The following is a 24,615-nucleotide window of genomic DNA, read 5'->3' as shown; positions in this document are numbered from 1 at the left end:
CCACCCCAGAGAGCGAATCCTTAAGTTGCAAGTAGAGACAGACAACTTGGCCAGGAGACATTGCTGTATCTCAGATAGGATATGGACAGAGGTCAGCTGAAGGACAAGGGTGCAAACTTCTGCTTTTTGCCTGCCAGCGCTCGTCTTTCTTCAGTGCAGGTCCAAGGGACCAGGGGCAGGGGGCGTGGCAGGAGGAGGGTGATAAGGGCGGCAGTCTGCTCATGTTTGGCCTTTATCTGGTGATTTTGTTCCTTCTGGTTCATGGAAGCATCTACTTACATCTTGACCTCCTACTCACAGGGAGGTGTTAGCCTCCACTTTGGACCCCGTTTCAGCAGGAGCCACTGAAGAGCCTCTGCTCCTGATTATGCCTCTTCCGTTCCGAGCCAGACATGGCCAAGGCAGGCGGCAAAGAGTGGTAGACCAGGAGCAACTGGTTCACGTCGCTCTTCTGCCACCCACCTTGTTCAGGCCAAGCCGCTCAAGCCGGTTTCTTCATCTGTGACTGGGGATGACAATCTAGTTCACAGCGTTGTTCGGGGACTAACCGAGATAACAGGTGGCCCCATGTGCCTTTTATGTCACATCAGGAGCACACCCAGAAATCATTTTTCAATCTTCCCAGGGAAGAGCATTATCTCAATATTCATTCTCATGCGAACTAGAAGAACAGTACTTGCAGTTGTCCAAAGGTGGTCATATTCATGGTGCATTCAGATGAAGCCCAGGGTGCTTACCAAATGGCCTGCTTCTTGCTTCTGTGGCCTCTTGGCAAGGCTGAGCTAATAAGGTAACCAGATCAAGTGGGCACTGGCACCCGTGGCCTAGGATAGGATGGGCAAGACGGCCACAAACCCTCTTCCCTATGGCCTTGTTTCTGCCACACTTTGTATCATCCTGATCTCAAATGCCCGCTGGTTATTTTCTGAGAGGGGGCCTGGCTTGTTCAGGACGTGCCTTGGTCAGATACGCCAGGAGGAAAAAGCCCACTAAGAATACAGCCCTGGGACCGCGCCTCAAAGCCCAGAGAAGGATCCCGACATGGAGTCTTGAAGGAATGGCCACAGGGCTGGAAGAAGACCAGCAGTCCTCGCTAGCTCAGAATCTGGGGCAGGGAGGTGACCTTGAGGCGTGGGCAGAAGCCCCACAACAGGGAGTGCCAGGGACATCTCCTGTAGGAAAACTGGGAAGGGGGTGCCCAGGGATGGGGCTGCACTGGGATCATCTCCAGGGAGGTGGAGTATTGGTCTCAGGGAGTCTCCCTGCTCTGCGGCACCTCTGGCCTCGTCCCGGGGGGTTCCAGGGCCCAGCTCCTCATGCCCACCTTTGCTGGGCTGCCCCTCCATCAGTCCCACCCGCAGCTTCCTGTCCCCGCCCAGGGTTGCTGGCCCCGCCCCACGCAGGAGCTGCCCACTTACGGTGGCTGGGCAGCTGGGCAGCTCCACCACGCCTGCATCCGGCCAGCCAGGGGAGCGGCCTTGCAATGGACTCAGAAGCTCCTCCACGCTTTGGGACGCACCCACACCGCCTGTGGGTCTGGAGCCTGGCATCTCCGAGGACTGGAAGGGGAGGACCTGCGTAGGAGCTCCTCAGCCGCTCAGTGAGTTGTGGGGCAGGAGGGGAGGTGGCAGGGGGCTGTACGCCAACCCCAGCCCCTGGGGGCCCAGCACATTCTGCGGTAGGGTCCAGGATAGAGATGAGAGGAGGAAGTTCTCACTCCTCCTGGAAAACTCAGCCTCTACAGTGCCCAAGCACAGCAATGTCCATGCCCCATCTGGGCCTCAGGAGTCCATGTCTGGAGGGGCCCAGGACTGAGCTTCTCTATAGGAGGTGATGCGTCCTGAGAGGGAAGGCCAAGGTGGAGATAGCTCAAGGCCTAGTCCTGCCCCCAGAGCATGCTGCGAGGCTTCACAGAAGGGGCAGATATTTAGCTGGTCTCTGCAGGATGAGTAGGAGTTTTCCTGCACCAGAAAGGAGGCAGGACTAGCACAAGCAAGGGATTGCAACCTAGAAGCATCAGGTGGACCAACAGTGCAAAAGTGATGTCAGCTCTAGGTTCTTAATTTGCAAAGTGGGAGCAATATACGTCCACGTCAAGTGAGTCACAGATACAGTTCACCCCGTGAGAGGCCTGGAAGAGCTGTTGACAGACAACGTGTTCTAGCATCCCACCCTAAAACTGAATCAGGAGGGGAGGGTGGAGGCTAAGACCCTGTAAGTGTCAAAAGCTCCCCAGGTGACAATGATAATCACTTGGGTTGGAAACAGTTGCCCAGGACTAGAGGTTTAGAACCTGGCCCATCTTTGGAGGATAAAATAAATACCTCAGTATAATATGGTAAAAGCTTATCTAGGTATTAGAAACGCCACTTAGGCATCATAAACACTTCATTGACATTTTCAACAATATAAAACGCTTCCTAGGAATCTTCAAAGAGATAATCCAAAAAAATTTTGGTGTAGAACTCAGTCTTCCCCATACCTGCATCAAACAAAGCATGCAAAAAATTCTAGAGAAAGTATTTTAGTAAGTTTTTAAAAAACATAAAAAAGAGGTCAGTGGGAAAAGAATGAATTCTTCAATTAATGTAGTCAGGGATGGAGGTAGAGGAACCTGGAAAGTGAGCATTTTCTCCCCTATTTGACATGATTAGTCCTTAACAGTAGACCTGTATTTTCACATGTAATCTTAGGATGGACAAAAGCTTTCTGAGCATGACTTCATACAGGGCTCGGCACACTTTCTGTAAATGGTCTGATAGTACATATTTCAGCTTTCCAGTCCCAGGGACCCTAGCAACTATTCAGCTCTACCCTTGCAGTGGGAAAGCAGCCCAAGACAACATGTGAAGGAATGAGCATTCCTTTATTTATAATAATGCTTTTTTTTGTTTTAAAAAGCAGGTGGTAGGCCAGATGTGGCCCACAGCCTTTGCTTTGCTCATGCTCCGTCTAAAGCCAGAACCCAAACAGAAAGAGATTTTGCCACATAATTTAAAACATCAACTCTTAGGAAAATGTGAGAAAAAAAAGAGAAAAATTATTTGCAACATGTATGCCTGATAAAAGGCTACCCCCCTTAATTCATAAAGACATTTATCACAGAGAAAAGAAGACAAATACTCAGAGTACTCTGTAAAGAACTTTCTATTTTGTTGTATAATACATGGAGCTTTGGTTTTAGTTGAGTGGTGACCTTCCCTTTTGCTTGTATGCCTTTCTGTATAGCATTTGGCCAATTTTTTTTCTTTCTTATGTTTACAGTTAGTATGTGAAGGCCATGATCAAAACTACAATGTGTATTTTTTGGACAATCTGTCACTCCTAGATCCTGAGGTCTATGGATAGCTTATTTTTAAAAAGAGGATTCAAAAACATTAAAAAACCAGAAATGGCTGAGACAGAGGCCCAGGAGAGTAGTCAGTGCAGACCCAAGGTTGCTGACAGGTGGAAACAGTGGTTAACTTTTTGGGGGTACAATGGGGTGAGGTGGAGTGCAGATCAGTGGGAGGACCATACTAGGGGGTGGGCAGGAATCAGTCATCCCAGGTCCAGAGGAAACCCCCTGGTGATGCTGCCATGGCTCTAGGTCTGGGATTCTGAAAGCATGCACATCTGACTTCTCACCCAGACGGCCCACCAGCTGGACTGTGGTTGTAGTGCAGTCCTACCATCTGGGGAACCGTGTCCCTGATGGGCCCCCTCCTCTCTGGTCCCTTCAGCTTGAACCTAGCATCACTGGCCACATGGGGCAGATGCCAGTGCACCCGCAAGAGCCCATGTCCCCCAGCCAACTGCCTCTGTCCCGGCTGCCTTTCATGTGGCAGCTCTACCCTGGGAGAAGGCAGCGAGCAACGGATTCCAGGCTCTGGGAAATGGTGGACCATGGTCAAGAAAGTCACCCCCGGTGAGGGTGACAGGTGGCAAGCGGTGACTGCACATGTGCAAGGTGGGGCGAGGGACAGGAGCAAGCTCAGGCTGCTGAAATCCACATGCCCAGGTTCCCATCTGCTTCCGCTGGACAGACCCACATTTTCCAGGGGCTCTGACCACTGCTCCCTGTCCTGTAGATCATCTCCATGGAGCAGCTGATCCTAACACAGCAGGGGCCTGGGAATGATGGACAACAGAAGGGCTCACAGGGCTGGTATGTCAGGGCCCACACGTCTTGAGTTGGAGGTCAGATAAAGGCAAGGAGGCTTCTCTTCACAGGAGAACAGTGCTGGTCTCCTTCCCCCATGCTGCTTCCTGAGCTTTTCATGCATAGCCACCCATCCTCCCTCCTTCTCCCCGCTTGGATTTTACTGTGGATAGTCCCCCACGGTTCATTCACGAAGCAAGTGATCTCACTGAATAATGGTCATTGTTTAAGCCTCACCAGAATCCTGTAAGGTATACATATTGATGTCCCACTTTACAGATGAGAAGAATGAGGCTCTGGGGGTTGGAATGATTTCCCCATGGCCATAGAACCTGGAAATAGTAGCGATCAAGCTTAAATCCAGCAAGCCTGGATCTCTAGGTTTGACCATGGCATTGGGATGCACAAGTCAGATCAATGGCCCTGGACTCAGGGACGCTGCACTGGCCCACAGAGGCCTTCTCCCTGGGGCACGCAGCAGCCTGAGCTGGCCAGGGCAGGGCCTGGTGCCCGGAAGGGGCTGGAACCGGGGCATGCCTCCTCCCCCGGTACTGCCTGGGTTGAACATAGTTCCCCACAGTTCTCTGACTCCTGTCCTCTCTCAGGCCTTGCTGGCCCTGTGGGTCTTCAGTGAGGATCCTGGTATGCCTGCCCTTCTGTTTGTACGCCTAGCATGGCCTCCTTCGGGAGCAGGGGGCAGTTGGGCCCCTACCCACTCTGCTTTTCCCCTTTCCTTTGGCTAGTGGTTTTGTCTGCCCCTTGGCTCTGTATTGAGGGCAACCTGCCTGGATGGACCACACCAGGCCCATCTGTGTGCTGGGCCAGCTTCCCTGCTGGCTGTGAGCCAGGGTTCTTTGCCTTTTGTGCCTCTCATGCCAATTTTTCAGTGCCCCTCCCCAATCCCATCCCTCCATGCCCACTAGGCCCATGATTAGAAACTTACCATCAGGACACTACCTCAAGCAGGTAGTGAAAGGCTTCTTTGAGAGGGAGCCAGGCCCGGGCTTGGCACTCAGATGCCTTATGGGCATCAGGCCTGCTGACCCTTTGGCCTGGAGCAGGTCAGGTGCTGGGCGAGCTGTCAACACCTGAGCCTCAGCCCACTGCACACAGGGAGCACAGAGGGCTGCATACGGCCCACGGTTCTGCTGTCCAGTCATTTAGCTCGTGGAAGGGATGCTGGTCCATGAAAGTTACCTCCCAGTACTGGCTAATTAAACTTTATTACTTACTGTCAACTTTTGTGCTGAATTGAAGCTTATCTTAAATGGTTTCTAGTGTAGAAAAGCAGCAGCTGGCACTTATGGTAAAGTTTTAATTATCCATTCGTATTTCTCCGCACTGGGAAGGAAGTTGCGATGGATGCACTTCAGCAGCAGGACGCCGGGTGGAGGGCAGGTGAGGGAGTGGAGACTCGTGTGTGGGCTCTGTGTGAAGCTGCTCAGTGAGAAGGCAGAAAGACGGCGGCAGGAGCTGGAGGAGAACCCGCAGCCAGGGGCAGCTTCCACAGGTGGGATCTAGAAGAAGCGAAGTGTCAAGTCTGATTTTGGGTGTTGAGTTTCCAGTGCATGTGGGGTATCCAGGCTGAGATGTCCCGAAAGCAGGTGAGTGGGCCTAGAGAAAGATCTGGGCTGAGTTCATAGCTTGGGAAGTCATTAGCAGAGCTGTGGTGGTGGCAGCCAGAGGATTAGAGAATTTTCTGGGGCTTCTGTATATCCTTAATGAGGGGGACTGAAAAAGAGGGGAAAAAAATTCAAAACAGTTAATGAAGAAAGGTTGCCTGAAATAAAGGGATAATATATCTATAGTTGCTTGGGTGCAGTTGTGTCCCAGGGAAAAATGCTGTAGAAGCTGCAGTGCTGAGACCTACAAAGATTTTAGGACCTTAAAGATAAAGGAGTGATATTGTCAGCATCCAGGCTTCCTCCACCCGCCAACCCAAATCTGGTGATTCATTAAGGGAAAGAGGATCCCCCTAACCTATGACTTCTCCATGGAACTCAGGGCAGTGCAGGAAAGCAATAGGGTGGCATAAAAAAAGGCCACAGGAAAGAAATGGGACACAGTAATTTAATACCCACAAAAACCGTGCACAAATGCAAAAGCAAGAGCTATTTTCAAACGTGTCGCCCAAAGGCGTATTACATGCATGAGCCTTTCTTGAAAAAGACTTGGTGAAAAGCCATGAATGGAGAAGCCGTGGTAGAGAACAGATGGAGTTTTGGTGGGATTGTGAAAATGTGTGCACTTCCGGGGGCCAGACGCGTTCTGTTCTTGGTCTGGGGCCCGTGCTTTGGGTGTGTTTGCTTTGTGAAATTCACCCAACTATGAATTTAGGGTTTCTGTGCTTTTCTGTGTCAATATTTTATTAGAAAAGAAAAGTCTGGTGCAAAGCATTGCATCTACTTAGGAAATCAGTCAATATTTGGGGAATTCTGCTTATCACAGAATATAGCATTTTTCAAACTGTGACCCTATAAAAATAATCACACTGTTTTATGTTACAAAGTTTATGACATAACATTTATAAATACTAAAAAAATTGGGAAGAGGAGGCTGGAAAAGGTGGGGCAGAGTAACTACATGGGTTTCTCTCCAAAAATGTTGCAAAGTCCAGGCAACCGAGCTGGGAATATGTTATTTAAAGGAAAAAAAAAGTAACTGCTAGAAGAAACGAGATTCAAAACCAACCAGAACTGGTGGTGGACCATAAGAATGGGAGATAGGATGGAGTGTAAGGGAATTATTTCATTGTTGTTCATGGTGGAGAGTTGAGGGGAGCTGCTGAAAAATAAACAGAGCTGTTTGTTACATAACACTCTAGAGGTTTAAGGCAGACTGTCTGAATTATCAAAAGGAAAATATCACTCAAACTGTATTTGAACCAATGAAAGACTTTCATAAGTTGAATAATGTATATAAATTTAATGTAAATATAAATTTAATGTAAACAACCCAACCGTTTTCTTGTACATAGGCATGAGTCAGGAAAAAATAAAATAGAAGATCACATTTAAAATATACAAAGCAACTTTAAAATTCTATTGAGGGACAAGAGAACAAGGCTTAAAGAAATGGAAAGACACTTTAAAGAATAGTGATGTGAACTGGGCAGTTTACCTCTGTACCTCAGTTTCCTCATCTGTAAGATGGGGCAACAATAATAACAGCCATCTCGTAAGGATATTATGAGGATTAACTGAGTTAGCTTTTGTAAAATGCTTGTGGCACATAGGGCTATGTAAACATTGGTCAGTTACATAAATAGGAGGCCTTAATGTTGTAAAGATGTAATATCTCCCCAAACTAACTTGTAAAATTTAGTATATGATCAAGTTGGCATGTCATAGTCTTGGCAAAGTCAATGAACAGTGTTGTGACAACTGGCTAGCTATGTAGAAAAAATTTTTTTTGGTTAAATCGTTATATCATTTCTCATAAGAAAATAACTGCACATAGAATAATGCATTAAACAAATTGGAAAACATGAAGAAAATTGGTCATTGTAGAGAAGTCCTTTCTAAGAAAAACACAAAACCCTGAATCCACAAATGAAAAGCAATAAATGCGATGGCATAAAAAATGAAAAATTTCTGCATTATCAGGAAAAAAATACTAAAAGAGAAAAACAAGAAAACAAAGCAACTTAATTAGAGTAAAAAGACAAGTATGTAGGGGGAATTTTGCAAAGGACTTATTTTCTGAATATATAAAGACCCCTTATAATTGTTTCCATTCCTCATGAAACCCTCATCAGCTTAGATTCTATGTCTCAAACACACCTTTGCATAGACAAGACTTTTTTCCCCTTCTGACTTATTTTCCAGGTAAAATGCCAAAGTTGGTTGAACCCAATGTGCCATACTTTCTAAACCTGGCAGAAAAATATTGCTCGACAAAATAATAATAATCATAGACTGACAGTTTTCGCTTTACATTCCTGACTGCAAATCTCAAAAGGTCAGAGATCTACTCAGCAATTCTATTGTGTTTCTTTCCTGAGGCTGTTCTCACTGGGGCCGAGATGGCTATTTCATTCCCTCTTTTCTCAAACTTAGGACTTCTTCCTCTCCTCACTCTCAGCTGATGTCCTTGCCTCAAACATTACTGAGAAAACAAAAGATCTCAAATGGGAATTCCACTTTCTCACCCCTAAAACGTTATGCTCATCTTCACCTTCTTTTTTTGAGTTAAGCTTGAGGAGCAGTTGACCCAGTAAATATGTAGGGCACTGATGATGATAATATAGGAAACTTTTACGGCAGCTACTCTGGGCTGGGCATTTTCCTAAGCCTCCTCATATAAAAGACAAGTATGGAGGGGGAATTTTCTTTTCTCACAGCTCTGGACTTTTGGAGGGCTGCTGGGCATGAGGTTTTAGCTGACACTGATACCAGGAGACATGAAGCACCCTGTCCTGGTCATCTAGTTAGAGTGGGGACTTAGGGGAGTGAAGTGATAAACGGAACCTGGCCAAGACTAGCTCTTAGGGGAAGATGGAGCCACCTTGTGGTCATCTCCCTGGCCCCTGAATGCAGACTTGGGATGTATTTAGCATCTGGAAGCACTCACACTGGTTCGCTGACCTGTGGAGTGACAGCCATCACAGTAACAGGAGGAGGGGCCAAGTGGGTCCTCCTGGACCTGTCCCACCTACTCCTGTCACCCCTACCCCTGGCTTATACAATATATCAGAAGCAAAGCTGTATCCTGAGAGGAATTACAGAGATTCATGTCAGAAAACAAGATTTAAAGGAGTGGGGAGATTCCTGTCAATAGGTGGTTGCTACTCAATCCAACAGTTTGACTCCTGGGGAAAAAAAGAATGGAGAGAGGTTGTCTTGATCAATTTGTGCTGTTGTAACAGGATTCCATAGACCAGGCAGCTTGAACAGCACACATTTTTTTCTGATGGTTCTGGAGGCTGGGACACCCGGGATCGAGGCATCAGCAGATCTGGCTTTGGGTTTGAATCTTCTTCTTGGTTCGCAGATGGCTGTCCTGCTGTGTCCTCATGTGGCAGAGAGAAAGAGAGGAAGCAAGTGGGCTGGTGTCTCTTCTTGTAAGGCCACTAATGCCATGGAGAGAGCTCTACCCCCGTGATCTAAATACCTCCCAGAAGCCACGTCTCTAAATGCCATTGCACTGGGGTTAGGGTTTCAACACAGGAATGTTAGGGTGACAATCAGTCCATAGCAGCACTAGGTGATGGTGGACTCCTAAATTTAATCAGATGGTAGCCCAAACACAACTGTCATGCCAAATACAGTATTTTTACTGAAACCATTCAACAGTTTGTCATTGTTGCTGTATGGCTACTGGTCTTCCCAGTGCATTCTTAATCCCCATGAGTGGAAGGATAAAAACGGTTTGCCTTTATTCGGGAAGGCCAGCAGCACATAGTCATCTTGCCCCAGGTATATTAACTCTCTTGCTCTCTGTTACAGCAAAGTCTGCAGGGAACTGGGACCTTGGCGTTCCATAGGGCATCATGTTGGTCCACTACCCTGAAGGCTTCATGCTATGAGGCCTGGTGGGTGGAAGTGGCATGCACCTAGCTGCCCTCATAAGATGCATGTGTGTCCAGAATGGGAGCCAGACCCCCCACCTTGTCCATGCTGCCTTGAAGGTTCACGGCAGCCACTTCGGGGAAGTTTTTAGGGTCCTGTGGTTTGTGGTATGACAGGACCTCTCCTCTAAGCTACATCACTGCTTGGAGTGGGGCCCAAAGAACAGGCTCTGCAACAGACCTGTTCTGCCATCAGGACCAAGTGACCCAAGAGAAATAAAGGCAGCCCTCAGCGTTACCAACGAGGTGGATCAGAGCAGCAGGCCCAGGAGCAGTACATGCCTTCTCCAGAGGCTGTGGAGCCTACCAGGGGCCACGTGACCTTCCTAGCAGGAGGATATGAGAGGAGGCAAGGGAGACGTGCAGCACCTCCCTTAGCAGGGTACCCTTTACATCCCGCTGTCCCTCCCAAGTAAGACCTCCTAAAATGCTGCCATGGTTCATCAGGTACATATATAAATAGAAATACAGAGCAGAACTGTCTAAAATGATACACCCCAAACTACAAACAGCGGCTCGTACTCCTGGGATCGGCTCCAGGCTCAGGGTGTGCTGAAATGAATTTGTGATGTATTTTCTTACAAGGAGAATGTCCTGATGTCTCACTTGTGCGATTAAAGTTCATATTAAGGAATTGAAAAATAAATACAGCCCATCCAAAAATAATTACAGGTAGTTCTCCCCCCACTTACCTAAATACCTTCGCTGTCAGTTCTTTGTGCTCAAGTTCAGCAGTTAGACCAGAGATTGGCAAACTATAGCCCACAGGCCAAAATCTGGCCTGTCACCTATTTTTATAAATAAAGTTTTGTTAGAACAGAGCCATACTCTTTACTTATGAATTGTCTATAGTTGCTCTCCACATAACAGTGGCAGAGCTGAATAGGTATAACAGACCGTTATAGCCCATAAAGTGAAAAATATCTACTACCTGGCCCTCTCTCTATAGAAGGTCTGCTGACTATGACCTAGATCCTGAACCGGCTTTTCTGCATCCACTCCTGTCCCTCTATATGCAGTTCAGGCTCCACACAGCAGCAACAGGTGAGTCAGGCTGTTGGGGGAGCGTTGAGTATTTTCCTTGGTTCTTGTCCCTGCCGCAACAAAGAACTGAAGGGCAGAGACACAGTAGTGCAGCACAGTGAAAGTTTTATTTAAAGTTACTTTAAGAAAGAAAAAGTGCAGATGACCTCAGGGAGGAGAGGCGCCCTAAAAGGTTTAAGAGAGAGAGTTTAAGTCTATGCACTTAGAAGGTGCAGGCAACCTCAGAGAGAGGTACACACTGAAAGGTTGATAAAGAGTTTTATTAAAGTTACGCACTTAGAAAGTGTAGGCGACCTCAGAGAGAGGTGTGCACTGAAAGGTTTAGGGTCTGGAGTTTTATAGGCCGTTGAGGATTTTCGGGAAAGGGACAAAGGGCCAGGTGCAGACTGGCCAAATTGTCCCAGAATGTTCATCTTTGATAAGACATTAAGTTTCTTCTTTTTTTTAACACAAGAAATATACTGCTTTGATTCCTTTCCAGGATATCAGCTTCTGTCTGGAAGCATATCAGTTAAGACTGTCTGCCCTGAGTTATTGTCTGTTTGATTAAGATGCTATTTTAGCTTTAAGATAGAATTCTTCCTGAATAAGCTGGGCCTTTTAGCAGGCACTAAAGTAAATCTTACAATGGTATGTTCTAATCGACACAGTGAAAACCTATGCTGTGCTGAGATACTTTCTTTATCTGGGGAGTATTCAAACTTCTAGGCCAAGTTGCTCCTGGCCTTCTGAGCTTTCTATTTTTTACTTGTTAACTCTTTGAGTCCCTTCTAGTGGGCTTTACTGGCCTTCTTTTCTTTTCTTCTCTTTTTTCAGGTTTTTTTAAAAAGAATTTTTTATTAGGTATGATTGATATACACTCTTATGAAGGTTTCACATGAAAAAACAATGTGGTTACTACATTTACCCATATTATCAAGTCCCCACCCACACCCCAATGCAGTCACTGTCCATCAGTGTAGTAAGATGCCACGGATCCACTATGTGCCTTCTCTGTGCTACACTGTTCTCCCCATGACCCCCCCACACCATGTGTACTAAACATAATGCCCCTCAGTCCCCTTCTCCCTCCCTCCCCACCCGCCCTCCCACACCCCTCCCCTTTGGTTACCACTAGTTCATTCTTGCAGTCTGTGAGTCTGCTGCCATTTTGTTCCTTGAGTTTTGCTTCATTGTTATACTCCATAAATGAGGGAAATCATTTGGTATTTGTCTTTTTCCACCTGGCTTATTTCACTGAGCATAATGTCCTCCAGCTCCATCCATGTTGTTGCAAATGGTAGGATTTGTTTCTTTCTTATGGCTGAATAGTATTCCATTGCATATATGTACCACATCTTCTTTATCCAGTCATCTACTGATGGACACTTAGGTTGCTTCCATATCTTGGCTATTGTAAAAAGTGCTACAATAAACATAGGGGTACATATGTCTTTTTGAATCTGAGAAGTTGTATTCTTTGGGTAAATTCCAAGGAGTGGGATTCTGGGGTCAAATGGTATTTCTATTTTTAGTTTTTTGAGGAACCTCCATACTGCTTTCTATAATGGTTGAACTAGCTTATATTCCCACCAGCAGTGTAGGTGGGTTCTCCTTTCTCCACATCCTCACCAGCATTTGTTGTCCTTAGTTTTTTCGATGTTGTGCTGGCCTTATTTTCTTTCCACCCCACTCATATCAGTTTTCCTGCCGAACAAGGCCATGTCACCACTTCCTGGCCTCCCAGGGCCCTTACCGTGAAATTCTCATCCTGGCCAATGAGGCCCTGTCCTGACTGTTGATTCACACTCAGGAACGCAGGGCTCTTTCTCTCCCTGCCAGATATGCTGACTGCTCCCAGACTGAGGAGCCATCCCTCAGCGCTTAGAACAGCTGGCACCCTCCCAGCTCTCTGGCTCAGCTGGAGCGCCACCTCCTCAGAGGGCTTGTGGCCTGGTTCATCCACGGGCAGCCTGTCCTGTATCCTGACCGCTGCCCTGGGAGTACTTCCTTCTGGGCTGGAGCGACACGGAGCTCTCCGTCTGCTGCACCTTGCTCAGGGCCACAGACTGAGTTGAATAAAGGAATACTGGAGGCCAGGACAGGACAGATCCTGGCAACATCTGGGCCACACCACTTACTAACTTTGGGTGAGTACTGCATCTCTGAGCCTGTTTCTTCTTACTTCTTTATGAGGCTACAAGGAGATACTCGGTGCTGACCACCTGTCACACTAACTAGCACAAGGTCATTACTTTTTAGCCCAACTCCCTTTCTATAGTGAGGAGGTGGCCAAGGTGCAGAATGGGACTGGCATGATTACCACCTCAGGTTAGGGGATAGAGGTCGATGTGACTCAGACCCCAGCCTCATGAGACTTTGTCCCATGTTGCACACCTTCAGCCTTGCACTGCCAGCAAGGGGCCCAGTGACCTCAAGTCTTAAAACTGAAGGAGCTACGTGCATTTAAAATACTAAAAACCGAAATTAAAATTGAAATTCAGGATATGGTGAAATGGGAGAATGAAAATGCATAATATACAAGTTTTATTCTTTTTCTTTACATATGCAAAGACCTTTACGTAGCTACAAAGCTAACAGTACAGTTGTTTTTCAAGTTATCTTTTCCTTCTGGGCATTAACACCTGGATAAACTCTTTCTTAGGTAGCTGAGAGCAAACAGCAGTGGAGGTACCGGTCTCTCTGCTGAAGAGTCTCCAAGGGAATTAGAAATGTTGGAAAAAGGCAACTGTAACTTAGAGCAAAAATTGACCTAATTATTTGTGATTATGTGGCATGTTTTTTAAGGCAAACCCCTCAAATATGTCAATTGCGTGATTTTTTTTAATAGAGAAAACTGAATTGTTCTTGCAGTATTCTTCATCTCTTTAGCTGCAGACCAATAGTCATTCTTTGCCCCCTGTTTAAATTATGTTAATAAAAATAAAAAGGCAGTGGCATTTGGTTTGTTCCTTGATGCTTTTTATTTTTTTTTAACAAAGTAAAATCATCTTAGAAAGTCTTTATCTCAGTTGAAAAAATGGGCAAAGGATCTTAATAGGCATTTCTCCAAAGAAGGTATGCAAATGGTCAATAAGGACATTAAAATGTATAAATATCATTAGCCACCAGGGCAACTATAATGACACCACTTTAAACCTAAGAGATGGCTAGAATCAAAAAGTTGGATAATAACAAGTGTTGGCAAGGAAGTGGAGAAAATGGAACTCTCACATACTGCTGGTAGGAATGTGCAGCCACTTTGGAAAATCATCTAACAGTTCTTCAAAAGGTTAAAAAAGAAGGTTACCATATGGCCCAGCAATTCCACTCTTAGGCATATAACCAAGAGAAATGAGAACGTACATTCATATAGAAACTTGTATGTGAATGTTTGCAGCAGCATTATTCATAATAGGCACAAAGTAGAAATAACCCCGATGTCCATGAATGCATAATATCTGGTAAATCCATATGATAGAATTATTTAGTCATAAAAAGGAATCAAATACCAATATATGCTGTGACACATATGGACCTTCAAAATATTAAAGAATCCAGTCACAGAAGACCATGTATTATATGATTCCATTATGTGAAATATACAGAATAGGCAAATCTATAGGGACAGAAAGTGGATTAGTGGTTGTCTGGGGCTGAGAAATTTTGGGGTAATATGGGGTGACTGCTAGTAGGTATGAGGTATCTCTTTGGAATAAAGAAAATGTTCTAAAATTGATCATGGTGATAGTTACACAACTCTGTGAATATACTAACGACAACTGAATTGTAATATCTTGCAATCTAAATATGTGAATTGTATGGTATGTCAATCATATTTTAATAAAGCTGTTATAAAAAATATTTATTAAAACCTTAAAGAGAAAAAAAATGAAGCATGTAATTAAAATGTCTAGAAAAGGGACAAAGAAAAACAAAAAAATTAAACATAAAAATAGTCAACAATGAGATATAAAAAAAGCAATAGAATAAATGAATCAAAAAGTTGGTTCTTTAGGGAAGGAAAAAGACAATTTTATTAAATGGTAAAAAGCTCAAAAAATACAAAATAAGAAATGACAAGGGTCAATAATCATCCAGAGGGAATGTTAAAAGTCATGAGAGTATTGTAAATACCTCTGAAAATAAAATATAAGACTTGGATGAAATGGACATCTAAGGATTTGTAGGACAATTTACTTAACCAAAATTGACCCCTGTAAAGATCGAAAGCTTCAACAGACCAATTTCCATAGAAGAAACAGGAAGTTGTAGAAGGGCTCCTAAGGTATCATAAAGAAAAGGATTTTGAACGAGTACTGTCTTAGGCTGCTCATGCTACTTTAACAAAATTACTGCAGATTGGGTGGCTTAACCAATAGTCATTTATTCCTCATGGTTCTGTAGGCTGGGAAGTCCAGATCAAGGTGCTAGCAGATTTGGTGCCTGGAGAAGACCCTTGTTCTGGCTTGGGGCCAGCTGTCTTCTCACATGGCTTTTCCTTGGTGAAAGTGAGGGGAAATCTTTCTCTTCCTTTTCTTACAAGGGCCATGGGAGGCTCCATCCTCATGACCTCAACCCAACCTAATCACTTCCCAAAGGCCCCACCTGCTAATGCACATAGGGGATAGTGCTTCAACATGAATTTTGAGGGACACAAATATTCAGCCCCAAACAAAAACTTTCCTCCTGGGCCTGTTCCTAAAATGAGGACACCAGCTGATCTCTGATGTTTCTCCTGCTCTGACATTCTGATGCATTCTCACCAAGAGGTGTCTGTCTAGTAAGGGCTCCTGCAGACCAAATTCTGAGACTACCAAGCACTGTGCAAGGCCATGGGGTTACCACAAGAGACATGAACTCTGTCACCAGTGGTACCCAGTGCTTATCAGTCTAGTGCCAGGTAAGAAAACTGGATGGCCCGGGATGTGACTGCAGGTCATGGGAGGTGGGGTAGGGACTCTGGTTGGGACTTGGGTGTCTGGGGACAGTATTAGGGAAGAGGGACCCCTGCCGGGATTAGAGCTGGGCATGGAAGGGCAGAGGCTGGTGAGTACCAGAACAGAGAGGACACACAGCTGGCTGGGCCAGGAGGGCGAGGCAGGCAGGACCAGACAGAGCGGGTCTGCAATGCCAGGACCTGCTGACAAAGACTTCTTGAGGTTACTTATCTGATGATTCCCAAATCAGGACTTGAAGAAGACTGGAGTTTTGAGCACTTGGATTATACAGAAAAAGAAAATTCCAGCCTTATTTCCTGAGTAAAAGAAATACGCTAAATTCATGAGTATTCTCTCCCTTTCCAAGTTTCTTATTTGGTGAGTGCCTGTTCTTGCTTCTGTCTCCTAGAATCTAGGTCAAGGACAGACACTGGTTCAGCACAAAGTTAGATGAATTATCATACATTTAATCAGGCACCACTACAAAGAGCTCACGTTACATGTAAGCACGTAACATCCAGGTGTATGGGCACCTGTGAAAAGGGGGAACTTCCAACCTCTATCTTTTCACAAGTGGGCAACCTGAGTGTGCTGGGCACAGTATTCACTTGTCTGGCCTCCTGCTAACCTACAGGCTGGGAGCGCTGACCAGCAGGCTTCTTAGTCCTGAGCATAACCTGGTTTTCCGTCAGGCCTTACTGTGAACTGTACCTGAGCTAGCTTCGGCAGGTGGGACTTCTGTAGGCATGGTCGTGTGCAGGCATGCACATGAGACAGCTGGGCCAGGGGCTCTGAGGCCTGGCCTAGCCTCAGTAGACTAGGCCTGATTCCCTTACAGCCAGAGGTACACAGAGCTGGGGAACACAATGAGAAGCAGTCCCAGATGTGCAGCACACAGCACCGGCTGCTCTGAGGGGCAGAACGGAGAGAGAGAGAGAGGCCAAAAACCATCAGGCAGCTGAGCCAACCCAAGGGTAGGTCTGGCTGGGGCACCTGGAGGAAGCCGTACCAACCCAGGTCCTCTTCAGTGCCAATGAGCCGGGGCAGACTGGGGGGCTGCAGGCAGGTCCTGCAGGCCCTGGGGGGCTCATCCTCTGCCTTCCATTCCCTTCTGGTCCCCGGAGAGGCGGGGTGGGCAGAAGGAGCAGAACAGAACACACAGGGCTGGGAAGCGTAGGTGAACCAGCTCCAACACTCCCACAGCAGGTCAGCAGGACCTGGGGCTCAGAGAGCAAGTGGAGACCTGGGGTTGGGGGACAAGAGAGGACGAAGTCAAGGGCAGAGGGCAGGGCTGGCGAAGGAGGGTGTGGGTGAGGACGGGGGGTCAGAGGCACAGCTTCTGGGGCAAGTCTAGAGGGGCCTCTTGGGGCTCAGTGCTGGTCCCAGAAGGGTGGAGGAGGGCCTGCACTGGAGCCAGGGCAGGGCTGATCATGAACCGAGTGAGAGTCCTGGTGCAAAGACCTGGATTTGAAACCTGGCTCTGTGATCTGGACAAGTGGGTGCTTCCTCAGAACTCATTTTTGTAATCTATAAAATCAAGTGATACCTGGCTCAGTTGCTACAATCATCAAGTGCCAGTATCTATAGCCTGTGCGGCACTGCACAGATGTGGACTCCTGTCATTAAAGGGCCAGCCTAAAAATTATTGGCTCCCAAAGTGGTAAAGGCAAGAGCACGGGCCCCTAGACCTCGGGCCCCTCGAAGGCAGCACAGTTGCGGGGGTCAGTCTGCACGGCCTTGATGGAGAAAGAGTGCTCCCTCGTTCTGACCCAGCCTCACTGGACTGAGGGGTGTTGGGTCCCAAAGGTGCTCACCATGTCACTCAACAGTCTGGGTCTGGCAGCTGCTCAAGAAGCATGTCCTCCGTGCCGCTGAACTACAAGAGAGAGGCGGTTAGGGCTGGAGCCCTAACAGTTCCCCTCCCAGACCTGGCTCCCGGGCCTTCCACTGGCCTGCAGCAGCAGGTGGAAACCTGCATGGGGGTCCCAGGGGCCTCTCCTCCCACCAGCATTCACCCCATGACTGCCCACCAGAGGGCCTCCTGTGTCCAAGGGGCTTCTGTTGAGACCTCAGAGGGTGGCTCAACCATTCAGTTCAAGTGTCTCTCTAATGCAGTTCTTTAAAACGGGCAGCGGTAAATTCCCTCCATTTTTTAGCTTTTGGTGCAGAGATGGAGGGATATACTGCAGAGGCCAGACATGGGGAAGGGTGAGCACATGGGAGAGGAGCAGGGCTCGCCAAGAGGACCCGAGGGGTCCCAGGGGACGCACACACTTGCCTCAATGTGGTACACTATGCGCCAGAAACTGGAGTCTGAGCCTCTGTATCTTCTGCCAGGGTAGAGCTGCCACATGGCAGGCAGCAGGCATGGGGCCAGCTGGCTGGGGCATACAGCCACCCCCAAGGGGACGTCTTCCTGCCGCATGAGTACTTGGAGGCCGCTCTCCGTCTGAGAGGAGATCAGGGCACACCTTCAGGGCCCGAGCTCCCAGGGCTTCTCTGCTCCCAGCAAGAAGGGGCCTCTGGCTGGACACCGTAGGCAGGGCCACAGAAGGCCCACTTCTTTCTGACAAACTTCTAGTTGCCAGGGTGTGACATGGGGCCTGTGTGCCTCCTTAACTATGCGGTTTGGTGCCTGTTTCAGCTGAGGAGGAATTTTCTTTTTGTCTTATATCCCCTTTTAAACAAGACATCCTTGGACCCCAGGATCAGTGACAGACCACTTTTCTCCACCTCCACCACTGCCCCTCTGTCATGTCTCGCCCGCACTATTGTGACAACCTCCTAACTCGCCACCTTGGTGGTCTGTGCCCTATGATCAGCTCTCAGCACCGCAGCCAGGTGTGCATCTAAAAATCATGTCACTCTTCGACTCAACCCTCCAATGGCTTCTCATCACAGGCAGAGGGAATGGACACCTTTCCCATGGCCCACAGGTTCACGTAACCAGGCCCCTGCTTCCCTCATGTCTTAACATTCTGTCCTTTGCCTTCACCCCATTCCAACCACACGGGCTTCCTTGCTATTTCCAGGACACGCCACATTCCTAGTAGTCTCTTGCACCTGTTGTCCTCTGTCTGGAACTTTCTCTAGATCTACATGGGGCTTACACCCTTCTTTTAGGCAGGCCCCTGTACAAAAGGATGTCTACAGAGACAAATTTCGGCAAAATCCAACACTATGATGCACAGAAGACACAGGTTCTGAAAGGTTTCAAATAAAACAATATACAAAAGCATGACAAGCAAATGTAAACTAAGACTCCTCGGGCAGAACCCCACACCTCTCAGCCTACACAGCTTACCACCCACCTCAATTATTTTCTTGCCCTTCTCCCCCGCTAGAATGTCAGCTTCTCAAGCAGTGGGATTTTGTGGCATTCACTGCAAACCCCACAACCTAGAATCATGCTTAGCATATAAACTAGGCACTCATGTCTGTTCAATGACTGTGACTCCAACGTGGAAACAGCTTTAACATTTTTTTCTATGAAATAAATTAGAACTCACTGTTCAAAAAAAATTCAGATCATCTTGCAAGGTGGAAGCATGGAAATCACCTTCTTGCAGTGCCAGTATATATAGTCTTCCATTTCCTTCAACCATTTTAGTTTGCTTATTCATCTTTTTGTTGATGTAAAGTCATCTTTACATATTCAGAATACTGGCCCTTTCAGCTACATAGGGCAAATCCTGCCCCAAAGTCTATAAACCAGGATTGTTTTGTGCAGAATTTACATGATTATGTGAAATATTCTGCTTTGTGGTTTCAGTGTCATGTTGGGAGATATTCCCCAAAGACTAAAAAAAGATCCTCATTTAAATTTTCCTCAAATACTTGATTTTAAAAAGTAGTACTTGATTTTTTAAAAGCATATATACGTATATTAAGTTTTTTTAAAATGCCAATTAAGATGCAAATATAGATGGTGGTTAAGAGCTTGTAATCCCAAGCCCATTACTTGCATTACCTACTAATGCCCATTTTATGCCTGTTTCCACATCTGTATAATGGGGACCTAGTCACTACGCAATAGCTTTTTGCTGTTTGCTGTTACGTGGCACAGATGTTCTAAAAGTATATATTTTAAATTTGTTTTACACTTTCTCACTTCGGTTTATATGTGGAAAGAGCTTCAACATTTTTCACCTAACTTTCTTTGCGGAACCCCACACTCTGATGGTAAGTACTTGACAGAGAGTTATATACGTATTTTAAAAAGCTAACAATAACCCACTTTAAAGCTTCACACATAAAACGGTCCGCTTTTATTCAATCCTGGCTTTTGCATTCCTGTATTAAGCATGAAGTTTGTTCCTTCCTAAGCACAGAGGAGGTATGAGATGTTCCAGGCTCTAGGGCAGTGGTGCATCACAATCGGTTGGGAATTCAGGGCGGTCGGTGGTGGGGCCCGTGCTGTCCCGCCCGGCCCGGCCCCAGGCGGCTGTACCTCGATGGTTATGGGCAGCCAGGTGCGCTGGTTCTCGTCCACATACACGGCCCTTTCCCAGATCCACAGGTGGTCCGGGTGCAGGCTGCTGTGCGCCCGGGAGAACGGGAGCTCGCCCATGGCACCTCGGGCGCGCCCAGCAGCGGGAGCCCACCCTCGCCAGCTGGCCGGACGCAGCGGGACGCTTTACAACGAGACGGCGCGCGCGGGCGCCCCCGGGCGGCAGGGTGGGCGGAGACCGGACGTGCGGAAGGGGCGTGGCGCAAGGCAGGGGGCGGGGCGCGAGTGAACGCGGGGCGGGGCGCCCGACCTTTGGGTGTGATCCCGAGGATCCGCAGCGGGCCTGGTTGCCAGGCTTTCCTTGCACACTGACCCCAGGCAGCGTGTGGAGTACAGCCCCGGCCCCAGCCCCACAGACCTAGGACTTCCTCTAGGCCTCTAGCCAGCCTCAGCCCCCGCCCCCCACTTCCCACAGCTGGGGAAACGCCCTGATCTGTGCCGCGACCCTTTCTTCTGCCAGGAGGCACCCATGTCCTCTGCACCGCTTGACGCCAGGGCCCACTGTCGAAGTCAGCCACTGTGTGTGGCTCCCCGGACGGTTCTCCGAGCCTCTGCCCAGAACTCACAGTCAACGCCAGGCAATTGAGAGCCAGGGCATCCTCCACGTCTGGAGAGAGCCCTATCCGGGCCTGGGCTTTCCCGGCTCACCGCGTCACCTTCAGTCTATGGAATGGGTGTCAGAATCAATTTCCTTGGCCAAGTGCAGCTCTTGAACCCCCTTCCCCATCCCACACTTTTCCCAAGGCTTTGATGATGCTCTGGTCATCTAACAGCTATTGTGAAACATGACGATGAAGAAACTTGTTTTTTTCCCTTTATAGGCTTTGAATTCATTAGTGAAAACATCCTTCAAACAAATGCTTAAAAAAGAATACCTCCCTCAACCCAAGACCAAGGGACTTGAAAAGTGTCTGGGTTATAGGATCAAAGCATCTCTTTTTAAATAACAGCATCTAAGGAAGACAATTTCACGTCATTTTGCAGTACCACATGCCTATTAAGGCAATTAAGAAATTAAAAGAATGAGAAACAAGGAAAATAAGCTCCAGCCTCCTTGCTCAAACATTGCCCCTGGCGGCAGCTGGGTGCCTCACACTCTGGCCCTTTCCTGCCTCTCTGCCTAGGCTCTGAGAAAGTATTTTGTGATTTTTTTTAAATGTCGCAGAAGTGAAAATGAGTTTAACACCTGATCCCTTCCTTGACTGCTTCTCTGTCTATCCAGACAGCCTCATTCCCAAGAAGGTGCTGAGGTGGCCTAGGTAATAACGATATAATTGGATTTACCAGGAACACAAAATAGAAGACAAAAGTCAAGTAAAGCTGGCAGTAGAGGAAGGAGACATGAGCCCAGCAAAACTCTTTCCCAGGGCAGCTTCTAGCCGTGTTAGCATTTAATATTCAGACTTGTGCCTTTCAGGCTGATTTCCCTGCAGATGGTTCTTAATTCCAGACCCAGATAGCCACTGCGAGCAAGGTAATATGGTAATATGCTCAGTTGGAGAAGTCTTAGCTCAGTCCTGAGCTTTGAAATAAAAAATGTTAACAAATCCCTCTTATAGAGTGCCTCTGGGGTGACCTCTAGTGGCAAGGGAAGGAGGCACCCAGGAGCCAGCGTGGCCCCTGAGCCAGCCACATGCTCCGGGACTGAGGATGCCACTGGGTCTGCTGATTTCATTAGCACTTGCTCTGCCTTTCTGAGAGGCCCCAAAGCAGGAAGTAAGGCAGCCAGAATTAGACCTGTCTGACTGGATATGCTTCTGAACGTTTTGGGAGTTTAACACTCCCAATACTTTGAAAGAACACTGCATGTCTTCTGTTTCATACTGGGGCTTCTTAGTATCGAACAAGAATATAAGTCATTCTTATGTGCAGTTGAAAAAATCGTTTGAGAAAGGGTTCCCCCAAATAAAAAGTGAAATAAATTTGACAAGGGCAGCTTCTGTGGAGGCCTTGGAACTTCTTTATGGAAATTCCATGAGAAGGGGAACTGTATGTCCTTGGTGGTCTCAGAGATAAAAGCCTCTGCAGCATGTTATCTGCCCCATCCTAAGGCTCTAAGGCCAGACATCCACGCTTTAGAGTTGCACGTTCCTTTCTGACTCTTTCCGTTATTAGTCTACAGGCTCCCAGAGTATAATCAAGCAGATGTTCGCTATAGAAAGTAATACAAAGCAATTGTTTCAACTTTGTTTTGATAGTGTCTTTGATGTTTTCATGTCAGTTTTGATTTTGCCTCGATCACTTATGAACTTGGCAAAACCTTTGCCGTCTTGGTACCATTGCCACGTTTTTGTAATGAACAGGCCAAGCTGGACACTCTCTAAGCCTATTTCTACCTCAACAGTTGCTGACCCTGCAGTACAGTAGCCTAGTGGGAAGAGGGAATGGTTAAGAACCATTTTGGGCAAAGCGCTTCTGGATATCAAGGACCCCAGTGGAATTCATTCTTCAAGAGTGAGGAAGCCATCCTTCTGTTTTGGGTTCCCAGAAAAAGGTGAGTCACAGCTGTCAGAATGAACTGGAACCTTGCTATGGTAAGTGTGGTCCCTGGACCAGCTACACCCAGAGCTTTCCCCAGACCTACGGAGTCAGACTCTACATTGGAACAAGATCCCCAGGGGATTGGTAAGCGCATCAAGCACTCGTCTAGGGGGAAGATCAGTGGGCGTCTGCCTCATTCTGCCAGTTCCTTCTAGATTTCTCTATGACACAAGAGTTGGATATGTATTGCTGTATCATTTACTTATAGAGTTTCCTATTTTCTGTCAAAATCACCTCTAATATATAAAGTGTTTTGCTCTTAAAATCCTGGCAACCAATGTCATTGTAACCATCACCAAAGATTGTAGTAAGTTGCAGGAAACCTACTTAGAGCTACTTCAGCATCCAGGCCTCTGGGCCCTATGGTGAATGGCGCCAGACCACTGAGCTACTCAGTCACAATCCTGCCTGCTTATTAGAAGCTGCAAGAAGCTGTCACTAAATACCTGTGCTTGGACTCCACCCCAGAGCAAATAGAGCAGAATCTCTGAGACTGAAGCTTCGGGATTTCTTTTTTTAAGAATTTCTCAGGTGATTCTGATGTGAAGCCAGGGTTGGGACCCACTTCTCTGAGATTTGAGTCCCTGCTTTTGAGGTGTGAACAAGATTTAGAAAACTAACTAACCATGAAAATGTCAAAGTCATTCTTTCTGCCATCAGTTCTCATTGGAAACCTCACCCCAAGCCCGAACTGTACTTACTCTGTGCCCTGCTTTCAATGTGCTGCTTCCAATCTTTTGTGTGCAGGGAACCATAACACCAAGATTGTTAGGACCGTAAGGTCTGAGAGCTCACCAGTGTGTATCACACAGATGTTTTGATATGCAGGTGTTAAGACATCCCTGCTAGTTGCCTAGAGTGTTTTTCTTTTTTTTAAATTTTTATTCTTAAGTCTGGACCATGATTTAGATGATTAAGACTGATGACTGAGTGAGCTCAGATTATAACTTTACCCATAAGGGATGAAATTTTATCTCTAGATTAATGGAAAACCTGGGACAAGTATATTCCATGTAGATCTCAGGGATTCATCGTAGTTTCACTCACTACATGGCTATTCTCTCTCTCCAAACTTAACAGAGTTTTCTTCAAGTTTCAAACACTTCTCAGGCTTTAAGGTATGTGTGGGGATATCGTTAAAATGCAGATTCTAATTTCTGGTGTGGTGGGGTTGGGATTCCCCAGTTCTAACGAGCTCCAAGGTGAGGCTGATGCTGACGGTCTGCAAAGCAAGGCCCTAAGCTAACCCAACACGCTAACATCACAGATGCAAAAGCAAAACACACTCGTAGGCCTGTCTTTCCTGAGAGTTTCAGTCCTGGGCAAGTTCACTGTGGGTTCAGTTGTCCCGGCCCGTGGGACGAATGTGGAGTGTGCCAGAGACACCTGCAGAAATGAGACAAGCAAGAGACACAAAGAATGACCAGCAAGACAGGATGTCTGATCAAGCTGGCGAAGTTTATTGTTTACAGGTTCAATTTATACAAGTAGCAAGTAAGGGGTGGGTCAGGAGATAATTGGACCTTAGGTGGCGCCGGCGGGGAGGTGTTTTCACACATCCTCAAGGTCTCCCTATTTTCAGAGTGAGGAGTCTTGGCCCATCTTCAAGGACAAGATATGTTTTTGTGAGCAGATAACTTCCAAGGACTGCACCGGTTGCTCTCAAGCTTGTGCTTTCCCATGCTGCGTTCAGACGTGGGGGAAGAGACATAGCCCCGGCTCCCAACATTCAGTGAGACTGAGGAATGACAGTGGAACGTTCTTGGGATAAAAGGGTTTATATCCAGGCTTTATTCTCCCTATGATAGGCTGAGCACTAGAATCCTGTCTGCATCCAACAGTCTGCAGGTCTGTGATCCTCCTTGTCTCTGCCCCTCCCAGAGCACTGGGC

The 24,615-nt window shown here is 47.1% G+C and overlaps 1 protein-coding gene across 1 annotated transcript; it reads right to left on the bottom strand.

The window, feature by feature from the left end:
• Positions 1 to 17,495: 17,495 nt before the first annotated feature.
• On the bottom strand, positions 17,496 to 20,297 carry TCL1A (TCL1 family AKT coactivator A). Its single transcript, XM_073212251.1, has 3 exons — positions 20,124 to 20,297; positions 17,952 to 18,122; positions 17,496 to 17,549 (listed from the first exon to the last, which is right to left on the bottom strand). Exons 1-3 carry the CDS (start codon positions 20,241 to 20,243, stop codon positions 17,496 to 17,498), a joined length of 345 nt encoding a protein of 114 aa, XP_073068352.1. The 5' UTR covers positions 20,244 to 20,297.
• Positions 20,298 to 24,615: the final 4,318 nt, after the last annotated feature.

Source organism: Manis javanica, chromosome 8 (assembly GCF_040802235.1).
Source record: "Manis javanica isolate MJ-LG chromosome 8, MJ_LKY, whole genome shotgun sequence".
NCBI classification, from domain to species: domain Eukaryota; kingdom Metazoa; phylum Chordata; class Mammalia; order Pholidota; family Manidae; genus Manis; species Manis javanica.
The sequence above is the reverse complement of the archived record's forward strand: the minus strand, read 5'-3'. Positions and strand labels throughout refer to the sequence as shown.